We start from the raw sequence: 17,779 nt of genomic DNA, 5'->3' as shown, positions 1-17,779 counted from the left end.
TCCGCCCCTGCTCTGGTCATCTCCCACCTATGACTGATCAGCTTCCTGGGCTGCACACCATCATTCTTCTCCCTGCTACAGCCACACCTGCTCTTCACCAGTACCTGAGGCTCCTGCCAAGATGGCCACCCCCCCCCACCCTCCATACTGCTCATCAGCTCCTGCTCAGGGCAGCCATGCAATGGCTTGCTGTTTCTTGAAGAAGTGGCTCTCTCTGACTCAGTCCAGCAGCCCTGCCACGAAGGTCCCAGGCCTCCTTCTGATGCAGGTTGGTTCCTAAGGCCCATCCCACAGACCATCTCCCTGGAAGCTCTTGACAAAGCCCTAGGTAGGATTCTAGGCTGGATCCAGTGACCCTCCTCCCATTCTAGGACACCTATTCTCTGTCTTGTTTCCTGATGACAGTCTGTGTCCATCTGCAGAACTGTCATGTGTCTGTGCTGAAGTGACTGAGAAATGTTGATCCAGTGAATGAAAGAAGGAATAAATACAGGGATCCAGTACCCAGTGGTAGGATGAATGATTATCTTTCAGCTTTGGTCACCCCTTGGCTATGACATCAGTCTGCCTATTGTACCTCCACAGTAGTCCTCTCAGCACCCCATGCTCCTCTAGGCAGTGGTTGCTCTCACCAGGCCAGGGCAGAGGTGACATTGTAGCTGTTGTCTTCATTCAGCTCGAAGGTGTCGGTATACATCTTCAGCTGGCTGTCTTTTTCTTTATTAAATTCATTCCCTGCCAATCCTAAGACGTACCATTTCCCCTGGAACTACAGTGGGGGCTGATGATAGGCAGAGCCAGAGGCAGCCACAGGGGGCCCTCCTGCTCCATCCCTGCAGGCGCCTCTAGGTGGTCTGGGCCTGTAACATAAGTACCTCTAATGGGACTGCAGGGACCCTGACTGGCCACACAGGCTGGGCTGATGAGCCTGGCAGGAGCTGGAGCCCATCAGGCCAGGCAGGAGCCCTGAGTGTGTCAGGGACAAGGTGACACTTGGCAAGTGGCCACTGGCATCCCTGAGCCTGTTTCTTCATCATGTAGAGGGCCTGAAGATCTTCCCACCTGGCATTGACTGTGGAGATTTTGGAAGAGAGTGTGGACCAGGGGAGTCTGCTCAGCTGACCCTCTTGTCAGCAAGGTTGGGTATGGATGGGGGCATGGGGTGTGCCTTCCATCAGGGCACCCGAGAGAGCAGACTGAGCTAAAGCCTGAGCCCATCCTGCCTCTCCTCCCCTCTGTTGACACTCTTCTCGGGAGTCTCCCTACAGCTGCCCCTTCAGGTCACTTACCAGCTGTTCCTGGAAGACAGGCTCCACAGGGACCAAGAGCAGAGGAGGGGCTGGGATCAGGTTTGGGGTGGAATCCTGGGCATGGGTCTGCAGGGCTCCCAGCAGGACAAGGCCCAACCACAGGAGACCTAAGGCCATTACTTCAGGGCCAAGAAGGCAGGCACCACTTTCAGTTTCCCTGAAAGAAGGGATGAGTGAGGAGGCTTCTGGGGGGATGCTATTTATGGTCTCTGTGGCCAATAGGTCACCCCAGGGTGGAGCAACTTATCCTTTGCCAAATCCTGGAAGGATGAGGCAATTGCCAGCAACTCGTGCTGAGGATCATGGCAAGCTCTCTGCCCTTTCCCTCAGGTCAGAATTATGCAAGATGAGGGGCAGAAAGGTCCAGGAGGTGGGAGGGTGCATTCCTCATATCTCCACATCTCTGGAGGGGACAGTGACTCCTTCCACACTCTCTTCCCTCTGGTTAGCACTGTGAGTGGTCAGGGGTCTTCGATCTGGACCAGCTGTCTGACTGCCAGGAGCCTCTCAACTGGAGCTCAAGAGCAAGGTGGGGTAAGGGTGGTGGGACCCCCTTCCTGCACCTGGTGAAAACAGAGAATTATTCACACCAAAGGAGCCAATGTTGCTTTCTGGTTCTCCAAGGGGAACAGAAGTGGAGGCAGCTGAAAAGGACATTCCTGGCACGAAGGACAGAGTGTACCCTGTGCTGCTCATGGAGCCCAGATCCTGGCCCTCCCAGGGACCCACCCTAGGCCCTGGCACAGTGTGAGACACGCTTCTGCTCCCTGCACCTCCCAACAGCTCACCTGGGAATGTTCCTGATGAGGGAACATAAGGTAAGCTGAGGGGAAAACACATGCTAGCATCCCCCTCCCCCTAGTTGGGATCTGTGTGACAATCCTCAGGCGCTCCTGGCTGCCCAAGAACAAAGGAAAAGAAAGAAAACAAATGGTTAGCTGAGAGAGATTACAGTCCTGAAGGTCATGACTCTCCATCAGTCTACCTATGTCCTAGTAAGTTAAGAGAAAAAGGGAATCTTATCAATAGCCTAATCGCCAGAAACCTATACTCAGTTTCCTGGAGCCCCAACATCACCCTCCCTCCCATAGTGATATGGGGAACAAAGGCAAGAAGGAAATGGCAGATGGAATTGAATTTCATTAAAACCTACAGTCCATTGACAAATTTGAGGCACATACAGAGTATAACATTTCTCCAGGAATTCCTTACTGTCTTAATGTTAATGCTTTGCTAGAGGGTTAAACAACCTTAGCTTGACAACATCTAGGCCTCCAGTAATGTGGGAGTCTACTTGAGCATATGAAAATCCCTTTAGAAACTTCCTCTTGACTTTATGTCCCCCAACCCCATGGATTATAACCAGTCACTCTTCAAAGCCCCAGTGTAGCTCTTTATGCTCAAGACTATTGTCCCTGTGCTTTAATAGAATCACCTTTTTTGAACAAAAGATGTTCCAAGAATCCTTTCATGGCTGTCATCTCTGAACACCCACCATTCAAAAGCACCCTCATTGCCATCAAGAATCAGCCCCTCCCCTCCTCCATGCCCCATTGGCAGGGTGAACCCAGACCTCAGTTGGCCCCTAAGGGACTTGGCCCTTAGTTCCTTCCTGGTGGGGGACAATGGGGACATGCATCTGCACTGTGTGAAGTGGGGTGGGGGGGCTGGCACCCCAAGGGGGGCTCTCTACCCTGCTACTCTGGACACCAGGAACCTTGGGTCACAGTGAGTACAAGGACTCAGCCTCATCCTTGAGAGATCACTGATTTCATCTGCCATCTCTGGCCATAGTCTTGAACTGTGGAGCCCAGGGATAGGACTGGACCCCCAGAAATGTTCCTGCCATGGCTGATCCCAGCTTTGTCTGGGAGGGAAGCAGTTTCCTCATGGGAGCTTGGATGTCCATGGGAGGCAGTGATGGGCCCCAGCCCCCAGGCAGTGTCTCCTAGATGTCACCACCAGGGCCAGAGCTGATGGAATGCCTGACCTGAGGCTGACCTGAGGGCTGACTGGCCTCAAATGAGACTCCCAGAGACCTCATTAGCATGTCTACCTGCTACAGGGGAACCAGCTCCCCTAGCCTGGGCTTTGGGTGGTTGGTCCAGAGAGAAGGAACTCTGGGTGAATAGGGAGCATAATATACAAGCTAGAGCCCCCCACCCCCCACTCTCAGGTGGGATATGTGTGACATTCCTCTGGCTGCCCAAGAACAAAGGAAAGGAAAGAAAACACATGGTTAACTGATAGAGATCCCAGTCATGCAGGATATGAGTCTCCATCAGTTTACAAATATCTTAGTAAATTAGAAGAAAAAGACAATCTTATCAATAGTCTAGTCTCCAGAAGCCTATAGACTCAGGTTCCTGGAGCCCCTATTAATACCCTCCCCACCATGGTGATGTGGGGAAGAAAGGCAAGAAGGAAATGGCAGGTAAGATTAAATTTCCTGATACCCTGCAGCCCAGTGACAAATAATTGAGGCACATACAGGGTACATTTTCCCAGGACCCCCTACCATTCCTAAATATAAATGCCTTACTAGAGATAAAACAACCTAAGCTTGACAATAGCAGGTCCTAGGGTAGATTAGGAGTCCTCTTTAGCACGTCAGACTCCTTCTGGAGGCCTCCTTCCCTTTTGACTTTACTTCCCCTAACTTCCTAGTATATAAACAGTCACTCTTCCCAACTTCAATGCAGCTTTTTCTGCCCATGGGTCCTGTCCTCATGTTTTAATAAAATCTTTTTTTTTTTTTTTTTTTCACCAAGACATCTTCAAGAATTCTTTCTTGGCTGTCAGCTCTGGAACCCTCCCCACCCCACTCAATAACCTCAGCATTTGGCCTCCAATGTGGGGTGTGGGTCTTTTCATCTGGACTCAGAGCTTCAGTGCAAACTTGGTGAGCACTTTCTCTTTGCTTCCTTTACTCTGAAATAAGAGTAAAGGAAGCAAAGAGAAAGTGCTCACCAAGTTTGCACTGAAGCTCTGAGTCCAGATTTTTTCAAGGAGTCTGGTCTTATTAGAACACTTTCCTGTCTATTGCTCAGGCTGTACTCCTGTAGCCCATGGCTACTCTCTGGGGAGGAGAGAGCCTGTCTTCTGGCTGGAAGTGAATCCCCAGGCTGGAATGGTAAAAAGATCCAGAAACTTGTGCCCTCTCTTTATTTCTGTCCTTATACATTGTTGTCTGTCCTGGGCACAGGACAGCCACCTAAGTGACTAACATGGCTGCCAATCTTAAGACTCCTGTGTGAGGTTTCCTCTTCATTGGTCTAGCGTGATCCCATCCACATCCCTGGTCTCACCAGTTCTGGCTGTGGGACCTCCCCTAGAAGCCTGCAAAACGAGTACCCTGATGAACTGGGGACCATTTCCCAGGAAGCTGGCTGTAAAGACTGTATGTGTTGGCATGTAGAGTAGATCATAATGGGTTTCAGTCTTCACAGTTTTTTGTCAATGTCCTCTATTAACTAGGACTTAAATTACAAAATTGGGCAATTCCATCTTGTAAAACTTTTCCAGTATTTTCCATGATTTAAAAATGATGTTGTCTTCAGCTTCTCAGCAAGGCAAACTGGGTCCGTCTGCTGGCACCGATTTGTAGGCTAGGATACAATGGGAAAGTGGGGGGGACACCACCATCCCTCCTACAGAAGCCCTTAAAGGCTGGTTGGTGACCATCGAGATTTGCTTCGAGGTACGCCTCCGGTCACATTGACCCCTCAGAAACCTCTGATGTATCCTGCACGGGTGCTGCCACCTGGTGATTGGGCGGGATTTTCGTGGTAATGGCCCTTCTCTACTTTTCTCTCTCTAGGAAGAGGATGGGAGCTTCTCAGTCCCCAAGGACTCCTCCTTGGGATGTCTTTTTAACCCACTGGAAACAAATTGGATTGCAAAATTTAGGAAAGGGCTGATGTCATGTAACTGTGTATGGCCTTAGTAGGATCTAGCAGCTAGAGCTCTTCTGCAGGAAACAGAATCAATGCACAGGGGTACCCCAGGTCCAGGCCTTCACAGATCTAAGTCAGGACCTGTACCAAAAGCCTCTTACAGAATGCACTTGCCCAAATGTGTTTGGCTAGTAAACTCCCTCCGGGCATAGTGGATGTCCTAACAGGCCTCCTCCTGATGGAACTCAGGTGCTAGTGGAAGCACAGGCCCTCCCTGACAAAGGGGATGCTGACCCTTTCTCTCTGTTCCTCCTCCTAATAGATGTGGGAGTCTCTCCCTCATTCATTTCCTGAGTTATCGGCTATAATTGGAGCCAACTGTGGGTAGTCTACCTTGAGACAGGGACTTTAAAGACTATTCCCAAGCAGCTGCCCAAACTCCCTTTGTTTCAGGGAAATCCCTTGTCTTCTCTAGCCTGACGTAGACTCCCTATTTCCACTTTGATGGAAAACAAACAAACAAACAAACAAACATGGTGTCTCCTCTTTCCCAGCTGACAAAGTTTAGAGCCAGAAATCCTCTCTCTCTGCCTCTGGCATTTCGCCTCTTCTGCCTTCCCTTCTCCCTCCTTCTGTTTCTTTCTTTTTTTTTTTTTTTTAAATTTTTTCAACGTTTATTTATTTTTGAGACAGAGAGAGACAAAGCATGAATGGGGGAGGGGCAGAGAGAGAGGGAGACACAGAATCTGAAACAGGCTCCAGGCTCTGAGCTGTCAGCACAGAGCCCGACGCGGGGCTCGAACTCATGGACCGCGAGATCATGACCTGAGCCGAAGTCGGTCGCCCAACCGACTGAGCCACCCAGGCGCCCCCCCTCCTTCTGTTTCTGCATCACCCTCTGTGTGACCTACATAACTGGCTTCTATACCATCCTCCCACCTGCGATGTCGTTCCAATTTTAGTATATGTGCTGCCGAAGCGAGCACCCACCTGCGATGTCAAGGAGCGATGAGCACCCTCTTGGATCGCCCACTTTAGATTCCCCCATTGGTGTCCCAGGTAAAATGTGACAATGGGGAACAAACTGATTGGCCTTAAAGTGAACGCAGGTGGAACGTATTCAGTGTTAAAGCTTATTTAAGTTTGTTGGTTAACTAAGATAGACATGTATTTAGAGTTATCAGCATTAAATATGAAAATTTTTTTCTACCAAGGTTTCCTAAAGGTCAAACTCATGTTGTCTCTGTTGCAATTTGTTAGGAAAAAGATGACTTAAAATAAAGGGTAATTTTATGTATCTCAAAGTTTTCACGGATAATTGTTAAGATAGCTTTCATAGTCTTTGGTAATCTGACACTTGAATAAATGGGATTGAATTCACTGGATATCTAGGTCTTTTCCAAATAGAATGAATGGAGTGTTAAAGCATTGATTACTGAATATAGGTTTCTGCTTTTGACTTCTTATTGCAGAGAAACTAAGAACATTTGGGTCTATTGGAAAACATGGTTTAAGCTTAATTGATTCACGAATTTGCCATCTAAAGGATTCTGGTGTAACGGTTTACAAATGGTTACTACTTAGTCTCAGCTGGACACTAAGGTTGCTAAGAGTCAAAATTCTGCTAAGCATAATTAAGACTGATGGAAATAAGGAAAGCAATTCTATATGTAAGAAAGTATGAATGTGTAAAAAAGAGAGAAGGAATGGAAATATATATTTTTGTTACAGGTAAAAGAAAGTAATTTTGTCCTAAATGAGACTGGTTTGGAGAAAAATGGCCTGGGACAAAATTTGAATGCAAAGGAAAGTCATAGAAGGTTCATGAAGGGAAATCTTTGGAAAAGAATTTTTTTATAAACTTTTTTAATGTTTATTTTTTTTTGACAGAGAAAGAGACAGAGCATGAGCTGGGGAGGGGCAGAGAGAGAGGGAGACACAGAATCCGAAGCAGGCTTCAGGCTCCAAGCTCTCAACACACAGCCTGAGGCAGGGCTCGAACTCACAGACCGTGAGATCATGACCTGAGCCGAAGTGGGACACTCAACCGACTGAGACACCCAGGCGCCCCTGGAAAGGAATTTTATGTGTGATTATGACAGACTATGTTGCAGAATGGATTTTTAAAAGTACACCAGTATAAGTTTGAAATTCTGCTTTTCTCTCTGTTCAAAACACAAAGTTTTCTTTGGATTGTACGGCTCTTGATTAAAAAAATAAATAAAAATAGTATACAGAGGTTTGTTTTCTCTTTTGTCTCCTGGGGAAACCACAGCTTTAGGTTTGTCTTTATCAGGTCATTGATCATTCAGTAAAAACTTCTCACTGTTAAAGGAGATAAGTTTCGCTAACAAGTATATAACCCTATATATTGCCTTTGGAATCTCATATTGCCATCTTGGTTAAATACATAATTTAAAGCTTTAAGATTTGTAATGAACTGACTTCTATTTCAGATGTTCACTATAACTTTCTAAGGTTTGACAAACTTCCCCGGATTTAAATTGTAAAAAAAGTCTTTTTGACCAAGGAGGTCTTTTTATTTGGTATGTTAAATGAAAGTCCTGTTAAATAATGATACACCTTAGGTGGTATTGCTTGGGTAAATGCTGGAACTGTTCAAATGTGTTTGCAATTCCTAAATCTCTAAATGAACATGCAAAACATATCCTACCTAAACCTGATCTGACAGTTATTAGAAACCCACACCATATAAACCCAAAACACCTGGTTTATTTAAAGGATGGAAAGCCTACTATAACAGGGGATTTAACTCCAAAATGGAAGGGCTTCTACTGGATCATATTATGTACTCCCGTTGCAGTAAATTAGAGGGGCACACTTCATGGGCTCCTATATCTAAATAAAACCTGTATCCCCTTCCCAGGAATTCAATGAGTAAACTAATCTGCCTTCTTATTCCTGTGAACCTGTAGAAGACCTCAGACTTCTCCTAGGGTAGTTGTACCTTCCTTTTCATCCTCCTTTCCCAATTTCTACTAACAGTTCCTTCTTACAACAGGCCATTCAAAAGGATCACCACAGATATTTGAGTTAAAAGCCAGAAAGACCAATCTGATTCCTGCTGCCTGTTCCCAAAAGCATCTGAGGATGCTTCAAGCCTAAAATCTAAAAAAAAGCTCACTGGCAATACTGGGAGAGACTGGGTTTGTAATCTGCTGTAATCACTAACCAGTATTTGTCTTGTTTCTATAAAAGTATCTCTTATTAATTACCTGATGGGTTACTAAACAAAACAGAGTCAGTATGATGGCTATATACCACGTGTTACACGGTTAAGGCCTTAAATGACTCTCAAAATACCATTATTTTACTAAATATGAAAATAACTAAAATGCATAAAACACTTCTACAAAACAGACTGGCAGTAGATGTTTTAGGTGCTACACAGGGTGGACGTTATATTCTCATAAGTACAAAATGCTATGTATACATTCCACACTATTACAGAAATATTTCTGGATTTCTAACAACAAGAATACTCAAATTGGCACATTAAACAATTTCTCTCTTTCCTTTAGTGATTGGGTAAACTTTTGAACTGGAGGATTTTTGTTATCTACCAAAGACTTTTCATTTGAGCTGATCTTTCTAGTTATTCTACTTAGGTTTTGCTGTTTTCTCCCAAGTCTCTCTGCCTGGTGCCAAGACTCCATCACTACAATAACTTCAAGCCAAGAGATGATCCTTTCTACTCAAGCAAGTTCATACAACGTTTTCCACCTTGGATTCAGCTGCCTCACCTTGACTGACCTATGTTCCCCTATGGACCAATAATGACCCATAGGTAGGGACAACTCTCTGCCCCTACTCAGCAGGAAGAAGCTATGAAAGATGAGACCTTCTTCCTTCAACAAACTTAAAGATTTAAGGGTCAAAGTTGATCAGGGGGGATATGATGAGGAAGTCTGAGGCAACTGTGAACAAAACAGGCTGACAACCCCCCCCCCCCTGCACCGTGGAATATGTGACATATTTCTCACACATTCCTGGCTACCCAAGAACAAAGGAAAGGCATTTAATTGCTTGCCATGGTGATGTAGGAAACTAAGGCAAATGAAAAATTAAATCCCCTTACTGCCTGCAGCCCATTGACAAGTCCTTAAACCAGCAGTGACCTCCCTCTAGGATCTCAGCTGCTTTGAAGATGACACTTTGTTAGGGGCAAAGAGAACCTAAAGTCAACATTAATCCCAACCTCCAAGATCCTGTAAGTCTACTTCCTTCTCTCAACTACCCCAAGGTGTATGCTGGCAATCATACTCCAAACTTATGGCCCCTGATATGCATCTGAAGAGTTTCATGATTGAGGTTTTATTCAACTGTAATAAGTGGTGTTTCCCTAGCAACAGTGAGCCCCTCAAGGTCCTGAAAACCTTGCTTCCAAAATACCTTAGAGACCTACTCTATCCCTGACCTCCTCCAATTTGAGGCTAAATATAATCAGTTACCCATCACAACCCCAGTGCAGCTTTTCCCACCCATGGGTCCTGTCCTCATGCTTTAATAAAATCACATTTTTGCACCAAAGATATCTTCAATAAATATTTATTGGCCCTTAGCTTGGGAGCCCCCCATCACTCCAAAACTTTATCACTGGTGACAGAGGGGTGACAGCACCTCAACCCACCCCCCCAACCCTCTCCATCTGCCTGGTTCTGGCTGGACCTCTGACATTGGACCTGCTGCAGGCGGTTGAACATGGGTGTGAGATGTGCCCCTTCAGTGTGCTAGGAGGCAGGGGCAAGTCACGACTCCTGCTGGTCTGGGTCTGGGCCTGGATTTGGGAGCTAGAAGTGTTCAGTCAAAGCTGGAATCAGCTTCTGTGGCCTCCATCCCTTGCTGGGGAACACAATACCTGGGAGTGATGCTAATAGGAGCCTGCCCTTGATTCTTTTCCCTCTCAGAGGGCCCAGAGGTCAAGGAGTACAGGTTGGAGTTCGGGGGACATGTGTTTATTTAGACAGTAATGAGGGGTTCCATTAACAGGGAAGTCTGGGAAGCAGTGAGCTGGTGGGCTGTGTAGTGAGAATGGTCCCCTGGATCTCTCACTGGTGTCCAGAGTGGTGGGGACAGCTGGACAATGCCCTGAGCAGAGGTCGACGTGAGAGGGATGGGGTGGAGAGAGTCAGAGGGCACCTGAGAGGGAGTCAGGGGAATAAAGAGGTGCTGGGCAGGTGGGACAAAGGCAGACTTGGGACCCCCGCCCAGATGCACCCTGGCTACCATCAGCCCCCTCTCCAGCCATACTTACCGCACCTTTGCTCATTCATCGATGCACTGATCTGTGGAGAACAAAGTGGTCAGCATGGGCAGGGGTGTGTGTGTGGGATCCTTGACCTCCAGGGCCCCTGCACTGCCCCTGGACTGTCCTGGATCCAGTCACAGAAGCTCTGGGGCTTCCCTTCAGGGATGGTACAGCAGAGGACTAGATGATAGGGAAGGGGACTGACGGAGAGGCCTGAGGACAAGCAGACCTGGGTGATACCCATTCTCCAAAGGAGGCAGGTGAGGCTCAGCCAAGTTCCTGCTTGGGCACCAAGCCTTCTGCCTGTTTACCTGCTGAGTCCTGACAGACACTCAGGATTTGGGAGGCACCTGCCCAGGCCAGGCTGCCTGAGGACAAGGGCACCTGCCAAGTCAGTGGTGAGCCAGCCCCAGGGCAAAGGGGGAGGTGGCCCAGGACAAACAGGCCAGGCAGGGAGGAGGAAGAGGGAGAAATGGCCAGGCAAGGAGACTGGGGAAGCTTGGCCCCAAATGTGTAATTCTCATGTGGGCAGGACTGAGCTATTGTGAAGGAGGAAACTTGGGAACAAGAACCCTGGGTGTGACAGGGTCTTCTTGAACCCAAAGTGGCTCCTGCAGCTCCAGTGACTACAGAGGGCTCTGCCTCCCTTCTCTCTCCCCTTCTCTAGTGAGGCAACATCAGTCCTGGGCAGTACCCATATACCCTTCTCCTGTCACCAGCTGGTGATTACCAATGTGGATAGGGAAGATGATGTGCTCATCGGTGAGGCCCAGGGCTTTGGCGAAGCTAATGAAGTTTTCCTTCAGCTCATGGGTCAACTCCTTGGTCCTCCCTGTGACCAAGATGGCTGGTGAGTGGCTGGCAAAAGCCCGATAAATATTGTGGAACCCATGAATGATGCCTCAGACCCCTCCCCACCTCTCTTTTCACAGACCCCTCTCCCACCTCCCAGGGCTCGGCGTGTAGGTAACCTTGGGGGCTGGGTGTCGTGGGCCTCTTCTTCCCCAACACAAACAAGAGCTAGGTCCCGGGGGGTAAGACCCACCATAGAGGGTGATCTTGAAGAACTCCCGGTTTTTGTAAACTGTCTTGAAGAACACCGTGGCAACCTGGTTGTAGTCTGTGGCCACCACTCGTACAGTGTAGCTCTGAGTTCCAATGTAACCTGCATGGCAGACACTAAGGAATTAGCCTGCCCTGGCCAGGTAGGAGGAGCCATTTCTTCCACCCCGACCTCCACAGGTTGGCATCTGTGTGGAGGGACAGGAAGGTCAGTGACCCTGGAGACCCAATCCACTCAGGACTCACGCTCAATGTTGCCCAGGGTGAATTCGCCTGGCTGTGAACTTGGGATGAAAATTCTGAGCCAGTGGTCACAGGTCTCGTTCCTGTGGAAGCAAGAGATGGGTGGGTAAGCGGGTGACAGCCCACCGTGCCACAGCAGGAGCCTCACTCCCCACCCCTCAGATGGGCCTGGCTCTTCCCCACTGAGCCCATCCCTGCCTCTCCCTGCCATCTCTGCCCTGAGCCCACTCTGACCTGCCCATATTCTCCCTCCCAGCACCTACTGTCCTTCCTTCTTCTGGGCTGTTTCCCCTTGGCAGCCTTTGCTCCATACTTTTCCTCACACCAAGGCATTTGTCCCATATATATATATATATTTTTTTTTTATTTTAACATTTTCATTAATTTTTGAGAGAGAGACAGACGGAGCAAGAGGTGGGGAGGAGCAGAGAAAGAAGGAGACACAGAATCCAAAGCAGGCCCCAGGCTCTGAGTTGTCAGCACAGAACCCGACACAGGGCTCACACTGACAAACCATGAGATCATGACCTGAGACAAAGTTGGACGCTTAACCAACTGAGGTACCCAAGTGCCCATGTCCTCTATTCTTATCTTTTGGGACCCTGCTATAACCATTCTTGGGGGAATCACCACCAAGGCTCCAGTCTGCTGGATGCCAAAGACTCCCTTAGCTGTTGGGCCAACATCTGGTCCCCTGGCACTCCAGAGCCGATATCCCAACACCTGCCCCTCTTCAGATCCTTCAATGACAGATGCTCTATCCCCATACCCAAGTGCCAAATCCAGAAACCCAGAGGAGCTGGGTAAGCCTTGCCTCCCCTCTCTAGGTCCTAATCTGCCCCAAACTCTGGTCATCTCCACCTATGATTGATCAGCCTCCTGGGCTGCACACCATCATTCCTCTCCCTGCTGCAGCCATACCCACTCCTCACCAGTACCTGAGTCCCCTGCTATTGTGGCCACCCACCCCCCCACACTGCTCATCAGCTCCTGCTCAGGGCAGCCATGAAATGGCTTGCTGTTTCTTGAAGAAGTGGCTCTCTCTGACTCAGCCCAGCAGCCCTGCCATGAAGGTCCCAGGCCTTCTACTGATGCAGGTTGGTTCCTCAAGGCCCATTCCATAGACCACCTCCCTAGAAGCCCTTAAGAATGTCCTAGGTGGGATTCCACGCTAGATCCAGTGACCCTCCTCCCATTCTAGGACACCCTGCTCTCTTTGGTAGAGAGTCTCTGTCCATCCTCAGTACTCTACTGTGTCTGTGCTGAAGTGACGAAGAAATGTTGATCTAGTGAATGAAAGAAGGAATAAGCACAAGGATCCAGTACCCAGTGGTAGGACGAATGATCATCTTTCAGCTTTGGTCACCCCTTGGATAAGACATTAGTCTGCTTCTTGGACCCCCAGGGCAGTCCTGTAGGTCCCCCATGCTCCCTTAGGAGGTGGTGGCACTCACCAGGCCAGGATAGAGGTGACATTGTAGCTGTTCTCTTCGTTCAGCTCGTAGGTAGTGGCATACATCTTCGAGTGGCTGTGTTCTTCTTTACTAAATGCATTCCCTGCCAATCCTACGATGTACCATTTCCCCTGGAACTACAATAGGGGCTGGTGATAGGCAGGGCAAGGAGCAGCCCTAGGGGACCCTCCTGCTCCATCCCTGCAGGCACCTCTAGGCAGCCTGGGCCTCAACCAGAAGCCCCTCTAACTGGGCTGCTGGGACCCAGACTGGCCACACAGGCTGGGCTGATGATCCTGGTGGAGCTTTAGCCCATCAGGCCAGGCGGGAGCACTGAGTGTGTCAGGGACCAGGTGATCCTTGGCAAGTGGCCAGCTAGCTTCCCTGAGCCTCAGTTTCCTCATTATGTAGAGGGCCTGAAGGTGTTCCCACCTTGCAAGGACTACAGGGATTATGGAAGAAAGTGTAGACTAGGGAGTTTGTCTACTCAGCTAACCCTCTTGTCAGCAAGGTTGCATGTTGTTGGAGGTTTCAGGTGTGTCTTCCATCAGGGCACCAGAGGGCAGACTGAGCTAAAGTCTGAGCCCATCCTGTCTCTCCTCCCCTCTGTTCACACTCTTCTCAGGGCCTCCCTGCACCTGCCCCTCCAGGCCCCTTACCAGCTCATTTTGGAAGTCAGGCTGCAGAGGGACCCTGTGCAGAGGCGGGGCTGGGATCAGGTTTGGGGTGGAGTCCTGGGCCTGGGTCTGCAGGGCCCCCAGCAGGGCAAGGCTCAGCCACAGGAGACCTAAGGCCATGACTTCAGGGCTGAGGAAGCAGGCACCACTCCAGATATTCCCTGATAGAGGGGATGAGTGAGGAGGCTTCTGGGGGGATGCTATTTATGGTCTCTGTGGCCAATGGCTCACCCCAGGGTGGAGCGACTTATCCTTTGCCAAATCCTGGAAGGGTGAGGCAATTGCTAGTATCTCATGCTGAAGATCATGGCAAGCTTTCTGCCCTTCCCCTAGGTCAGGATTATGCAAGATGAGGGGCAGAAAGGTCCATGAGGCTAGAGGATGCATTCCCCATATCTCCACATCTCTGGCAGGGACAGTGACTGTCTCCACAGTCTCTTCCCCCTGGTTAGCACTGCATGTGGTCAGGGGTCTGTGATCTGGACCAGCTGTCATCTCTTACCTCCAGGAGCTTCTCTGCTCTGGCCCAAGTACACGGTGGGGTAAGTGCGGTGGGGCCCCCTTATTGCACCTAATGAAAACAGAGAATGCCTCCCACCAATAGAACCCATGCTGCTTTGTGGGTCTCCAAAAGGAAGGGAAGGGGACTCAGCTGAAAGAGGACATTCCTGGTAGGGAAGGACAGAGTGTACCCTGTGTTGCTCATGGAGCTCAGATCCTGGCCTTCCCAGGTACCCACCCTAGGCCTTGGCACAAGGTGAGACACCCTTTCCCTGACTCCACAACCAAAGACCTACCGGGGAGTGTTCCTTATGAAGGAGCATAAGGCAAGCTGAGGGCAAAGCACATGTTAGCATGCCTCTTCCCCCAGGTGGGATATGTATGACATTCTTCAGGCACTCCTTGATGCCCAAGAACAAAGGAAAGGAGTGAAAACAAATTGTTAGCTGATAGAGATCACAGGTTTGCAGGACTTGAGTCCCCATTAATTTACCCTTGTTCTAGCAAATTAGGAGAAAAATGGAATCTTATCAATTCCCTCATCTCCAGAAACCTATACTCAGTTTCCTGGAGCCCCAGTATCAACCTCCCCCTCATAGTGATATGGGGAAGAAAGGCAAGAAGGAAATGGCACATGGCATTAAATTTCATTATGACCTGCAGCCCATTGACAAATACATGAGGCAAAAATGGAGTGTAACATTTCTCCAGGAATTCCTTACTGTCTTAATGTTAATGCTTTGCTAGAGGGCAAAACAACCTTAGCCTGACAACATCTAGGCCTCCAGTAATGTGCAAGTCTTCTTGAGAATATGAAAATCCCTTTAGAAACTTCCTCTTAACTTTATCTCCCCCAACCCATGGTATATAACCAGTCACTCTTCACAACCCCAGTGCAGCAGCTCTTTCTGTCCAAGAGTCCTGTCCCCATGCTTTAACAAAATCACCTTTGGACTGCAAGCTGTATTACAAAGCTCTAATCATCAAGACAGTATGGTACTGGCACAAAAACAGACACTCAGATCAATGGAACAGAATAGAGAACCCTGAAGTGTACCCACAAACGTATGGCCAACTAATCTTTGACAAAGCAGGAAAGAATAATATTCAATGGAATAAAGATAGTCTCTTCAGCAAGTGGTGCTGGGAAAACTGTACAGCAACATACAGAAAAATGAACCTGGATCACTTCCTTACACCATACCCCAAAATAAACTCAAAATAGATGAAAGACCTAAATGTAAGACAGGAAACCATCAAAATCCTTGAGGAGAAATCAGGCAAAAACCTCTTTGACCTTGGCCACAGCAACTTCTTACTCAACATGTCTCCAGAGGCAAGGGAAATAAAAGCAAAAATGACCTACTGGGACCTCATCAAAATAAAAGCTTCTGCACAGCAAAGGAAACAATCAACAAAACTAAAAGGCAACGATGGAATGCGAGAAGATATTTGCAAATTACTTATCAGATAAAGGATTAGTATCCAAAATCTATAAAGAACTTATGAAACCCAACACCCAAAAAACAAAAATCCAGTGAAGAAATGGGCAAAAGACATGAATAGACACTTCTTCGAAGAAGACATCCAGGTGGCCAACTGACACATGAAAACATGCTCAACATCACTCATCATCAGGGAAATACAAATCAAAACCACAATGAAATACCACCTCACACCTGTCAGAATGGCAGAGAAAGAAGATCTCTTCTGCACTGCTGGTGGGAATGCAAACTGGTGCAGCCACTCTGGAAAACAATATGGAGGTTCCTCAAAAAAATTAAAAATAGAACTACCCTATGATCCAGCAATTGCACTACTAAGTATTTATCCAAGGGATACAGGGATGCTGTTTCAAAGGAGCACATGCACCCCAATATTTATAGCAGCACTATCAACAATAGCTAAAGTATGGAAACAGCCCAAATGTCCATCAATGGATGAATGGATAAAGAAGATGTGGTATATATGTATGCATATACATATACGTGTGTGTGTGTGTGTATGTGTGTGTGTGTGTGTGTGTGTATACACACAATGGAGTATTACTCGGCAATTCAAAAAGAATGAAATCTTGCCATTTGCAACTACATGGATGGAACTAGAGGGTATTATGCTAAGCAAAAATTAGTCAGAGAAAGACAAATATCATATGACTTCACTTATATAAAGACTTTAAGATACAAAACAGATAAACATAGGGAAGGGAAGAAAGAATTATATAAAAACAGGGAGGGGGACAAAAACTTGAGAGACTCTTAAATATGGAGAACAAACAGAAGGTTACTGGAGGGGTTGTGGGGGGGGATAGGCTAAATGGGTAAGGGGCATTAATGAATCTACTCCTGAAATCATTGTTACACTATATGCTAACTAACTTGGATGTAAAATTTAAAAATAAATTAAATTTAAAAAAAATTTTAAATCACTTTTTGTGCACCAAAGATACCTCAAAAATTCTTTCTTGGCTGTCAGCTCTGAATCCCCACCATTCCAAAGCCACATCATTCATACCTTGAGTCATTGCTCCATTTCATCCATGCCCCATTGGCAAGGTGAACCCAGATTTCAGCTGGCCCCTAAGGGACTTGGCCCCTCCTGTGGGCCCAGTGGACAGAAACCCCAAGCTAGGCATGCCAGCCACAAATAAGACAGCTTGACAGAGTAGAACTCTGAGGCTAAAGTCCCGGCTCCATCCTGCTGGGGGACAATGCGAGCCATGCATTTGCACTTTGTAAAAAGGGGTGGTGGGCTGGGGCCCCAAGGGGGACTCTCTACCCTGCCTCTCTGGACACCAGGTACTTTGGGTCACAGTGAGTGCTAGGACTCAGCCTCATCCTTGAGAGATCAATGATACCACCTGCCATCTCTGGCCATTATCTTGGACTGTGGAGCCCAGGCTAGGACTGGACCCCCAGAAGTGCTCCCACCATGGCTGATCCCAGCTTTGTCCAGGAGGGAGGCACTTTCCTCATGGGGGCTTGGCTGTCCATGGGAGGCAGTGATGGGTCCCAGCCCCTGGGCCGTGTCTCCTAGATGTCACCAAGTTGGCCAGAGCTGGCGGAATGCCTAACCTGAAGCTGTCCTGAGGGCTCACTGGCCACAGATGAGACTCCCAGAACCTCAATGGCTCTTCCATCTGCTGCAGGGGAACAAACTAGCCTAACATGGCCTTTGGGTGGTGGGCCCTGAGAGAAGGGACTCTGGGTAAAGAGGGAACATAAGGAAAACTGAGGGCAATGTACAAGCTAGAACTCCACCCCCCCAGGTGGGATATGTGTGACATTCCTCTGGCTGCCCAAGAACAAAGAAAAGGTAAAACACACACACACACACACACACACACACACACACACACACACACACA

The 17,779-nt window shown here is 48.1% G+C and overlaps 2 protein-coding genes across 4 annotated transcripts in view; both read right to left on the bottom strand.

Annotated features, from left to right (window-relative positions):
* The window catches only part of LOC121035051 (neutrophil gelatinase-associated lipocalin-like), a 96,528-nt gene that overhangs the window by 63,702 nt on the left and 15,047 nt on the right, over positions 1-17,779 (bottom strand). For 2 of the 3 annotated variants that reach the window (XM_040482481.1, XM_040482480.1), the window contains exons 1-2: positions 1,290-1,478; positions 633-769 (exon numbers count right to left, since the gene is read on the bottom strand). In XM_040482481.1, coding sequence (XP_040338415.1) covers positions 633-769; positions 1,290-1,427 — 275 coding nt within the window. In that variant the 5' untranslated portion in view covers positions 1,428-1,478. Of the gene's footprint in view, positions 1-632; positions 770-1,289; positions 1,479-11,205; positions 11,308-11,520; positions 11,641-11,783; positions 11,864-13,234; positions 13,372-13,893; positions 14,042-17,779 lie in introns of those variants that run through there. The other variant, XM_040482482.1, reaches the window with a different exon arrangement.
* Positions 10,482-17,779, bottom strand: part of LOC121035043 (neutrophil gelatinase-associated lipocalin-like) — a 37,686-nt gene continuing 30,388 nt past the window's right edge. Inside the window, exon 6 of the mRNA XM_040482468.1 lies at positions 10,482-10,512. Coding sequence (XP_040338402.1) covers positions 10,493-10,512 — 20 coding nt within the window. The 3' untranslated portion in view covers positions 10,482-10,492. The remainder of the gene's footprint in view (positions 10,513-17,779) is intronic.

This window comes from Herpailurus yagouaroundi, unplaced genomic scaffold, assembly GCF_014898765.1.
Source record: "Herpailurus yagouaroundi ecotype Mexico unplaced genomic scaffold, PumYag 160, whole genome shotgun sequence".
Lineage (NCBI taxonomy): Eukaryota > Metazoa > Chordata > Mammalia > Carnivora > Felidae > Herpailurus > Herpailurus yagouaroundi.
The sequence above is the reverse complement of the archived record's forward strand: the minus strand, read 5'-3'. Positions and strand labels throughout refer to the sequence as shown.